General features: G+C 29.7%; 1 protein-coding gene across 1 annotated transcript in view; it reads left to right on the forward strand.

Moving 5' to 3' along the window:
- Positions 1-395: 395 nt before the first annotated feature.
- Positions 396-3,033, forward strand: part of LOC108686705 (translation initiation factor eIF-2B subunit delta) — a 4,689-nt gene continuing 2,051 nt past the window's right edge. Inside the window, exons 1-4 of the mRNA XM_018192139.1 lie at positions 396-1,759; positions 2,011-2,138; positions 2,333-2,510; positions 2,775-2,955. Coding sequence (XP_018047628.1) covers positions 827-1,759; positions 2,011-2,138; positions 2,333-2,510; positions 2,775-2,955 — 1,420 coding nt within the window. The 5' untranslated portion in view covers positions 396-826. The remainder of the gene's footprint in view (positions 1,760-2,010; positions 2,139-2,332; positions 2,511-2,774; positions 2,956-3,033) is intronic.

Consider the following 3,033-nt stretch of genomic DNA (forward strand, 5'->3'; position numbering starts at 1 on the left):
TACATATATCCAAGATACGCAAGAATTATTGATAAAAAGATATATATATATATATATATATATATACAAGAATTTATTACAGTACGAAAAAATTAATTACCAATTGTTATTATTAGTTACCAAAACCTCAATTATATTTCATTTTTCTCTTTTTCAACTTATTTCTCTTTTTTCTCCGATTTTTCTATTTTTATGTAAAATTTTAAAATCATAAATATTGTTTTAGATATGGAACGTTAAAATCATCTATCACATATCGTTTTATTCTTCTATTTTCGTCACGCATGCGCGAAAACTCGATCTGATTCACAGTTCGGCTACTCGCGATTTCTTTCTCCTTTGAGACTCAAGTCTATATATATTACGTCTATGTTTGTGAACATGTGTTTAGCGTATGCTCGAAATTCACGAGATTCAAGTATCCAATACGAAAATATTTAATTAGTTTGAGTTCGATTTAGACCAGTGAAAATAATTAAATAAGAGGAGATTAAATAGTTTGTTTTTGTGCAATTTATTAAATTATATAATTTACTAATTTTGCTACTTGAAGTCTTAAGCTGATCGGACAAAAGTTATCGTTGCCAAAACGAATCGTCGTTTTTCATCAGCTCTGATGCAACAATACGTCGCACAATCAAGATTGAAATCTACATACAAACATTTTTACTGTGTTTATTTATGTTTATTGAAGTTATTGATGGATAGTGTTTTAAGTCTCTGACAGATGTTCATAAATATTCAACAACAGAGAGAACGAAACCTCGAAAAAAGGAAGAATTTAAAGATATACAATCGTTAATTATAACAAGGAAGACGGACAAACATGTCTTTATCAAACTCGAAGCCGAATCTCTCGCAAAAAACAAGAGAAGAAATCAAAGCGGAACGCGAAGCAAAGAAGGCTGCTAAAATTGCTGCTAAGGTGGCAAAGATTAATAAGGTAGACAATGCCAAAAATGTAGCACCAGCCAATTGTAAGATCTCAACAAAAGATGCAAGAGCAGATGTAGCAGCAGAAAAAAATAATAAAATAGTAGAAACAGGAAATATTAAAATTAAATGTAAATCTGCAATAGCAGACTGTGAAATCTTAGAAAAAAATACAAAAGCAAATGTAGTAACAGATGCAACAGTTTCATCATCTACAGTCTTGAAGAAAAATGCAATTCAATCTTCAAATGTCCAAAACAATGCATCCGAAAATAAAAATGATGGCAAGAGCAAGGCTGAACTTCGTGCAGAACGAAGAGCTAAGCAAGAGGCTCAGAGAGCTGCCAAGCAACAACAGTTAGCAAAGAATAATATAAAAAGTGAGGAATCCTTCAAATCACATGTAGAAACTATATCCGAATGTCCAGTGAAGAAAAGTGTCATGAATAATGTAGTGAGGGAGAATGCGCATACTGTTAATTTATTTAAACACTTATATCAAGAAAGAGAGCGTTCTTTATTCAATATTGCCACAGTAAACTCAAATATACATCCAGCGATAGTTAGACTAGGTGTTCAGTATGCTAATAAAGTTATCGTTGGTAGTAATGCGAGATGTGTCGCACTTTTAGCTGCTGTTAAACAGGTGATCCAGGATTTCGAAAAGCCAATACATGAAGATTTCATACGTGGTCTCGAAGCAAACTTGAAAGAATCGCTGAAGTATCTTTGTCATTGTAGACCATTGGGCGTCTCAATGCATAATGCTATGCGCCACCTCACGTGGCAGATGACACAGTTTTCATCTACATTATCGGACGAAAAAGTAAATAATTTTGTAACATTTTATTCTTATCATATATTTATATTTTTAATTTAATTATTCTTCTACAAATTATTCTTTTATACAAATCTGTCTGACTTGTATAAATCAAAGAATTAAATATATATGTATATAATAAGAAAAAATATAAGAAATAAAGGGGAATTTAAGAGAATTTGTGAATTACATGTTCTTTTAATTTAAGTCTCTTGTAGTTACTGACTTAATAGTTTATTGAATATGATGTATTACAGGCAAAAAATAAATTACAAGGAATAATAGACACTTATATCTCGGAACAAATTCAGTTGGCTGACAAAGCGATATCGTTAACAATACAAAGTAAAATATCGGATGGAAATGTTATTTTAACATATGGCTAGTGAGTATATTTTATGATTTTATTTATAGAGTATAACCCACAAATTAAATTTTCTTTTTTTGAAGAATTTTATTATTTCTAAGATATATAATAGTATATTTATTTCTATATTTATATATTTATATGAATTTTATAAATTTTATAGATAAAGGCATATAACAGAATATTGTTTCTGAAAATAAAATACATTTCAGTTCATCCTTAATTCACAAAATATTAGTGGAGGCACATGCTGCAGGCAAGCAGTTTCGTGTGGTTGTAGTCGATGGTAGACCATGGCTAGAAGGAAAAGAACAGCTGAGACGTTTAGCGAAACACGGGATTGAATGTTCATATATACTAATCAATGCTCTCAGCTTCATTATGCCAGAAGTAAATAATTATGCTCACAATGAATTGAAGAATTTATTTCTAAAAATTTGTTTAATTCATAAATGTCTCAAAAATAGATTTTGTGCATTAGGAAGTTATTCAATATTTACAAAACTGAATAATTTTACATATATAAATGTACAACTTCTCTTTGTTTTAAATATAGATTTGAGAACAAATGTGAAAATATATAAATTCTTTAAATATCTATTTTTATTTTTTAATTTCTATTTATGAAGCTGATTTATAATTTTACTTGTCTAGGTCAGTAAAGTTTTTCTAGGTGCCCATGCGATATTAGCTAACGGAGCAGTAATGTCAAGAGTAGGAACGGCACAAGTTGCTTTAATGGCGAAAGCCTTTAATGTTCCTGTTTTAGTAGCATGCGAAACACACAAATCATCTGAACGAGTGCAGACCGACTCTATCGTTCATAATGAATTAGGTAAATGAAGAGGCAAAATAAAATATAATAAATCGTAAATATCTCTAGATTCTATTTATATGTTTATATATGTATATA

This window comes from Atta colombica, unplaced genomic scaffold, assembly GCF_001594045.1.
Source record: "Atta colombica isolate Treedump-2 unplaced genomic scaffold, Acol1.0 scaffold189, whole genome shotgun sequence".
NCBI lineage: Eukaryota > Metazoa > Arthropoda > Insecta > Hymenoptera > Formicidae > Atta > Atta colombica.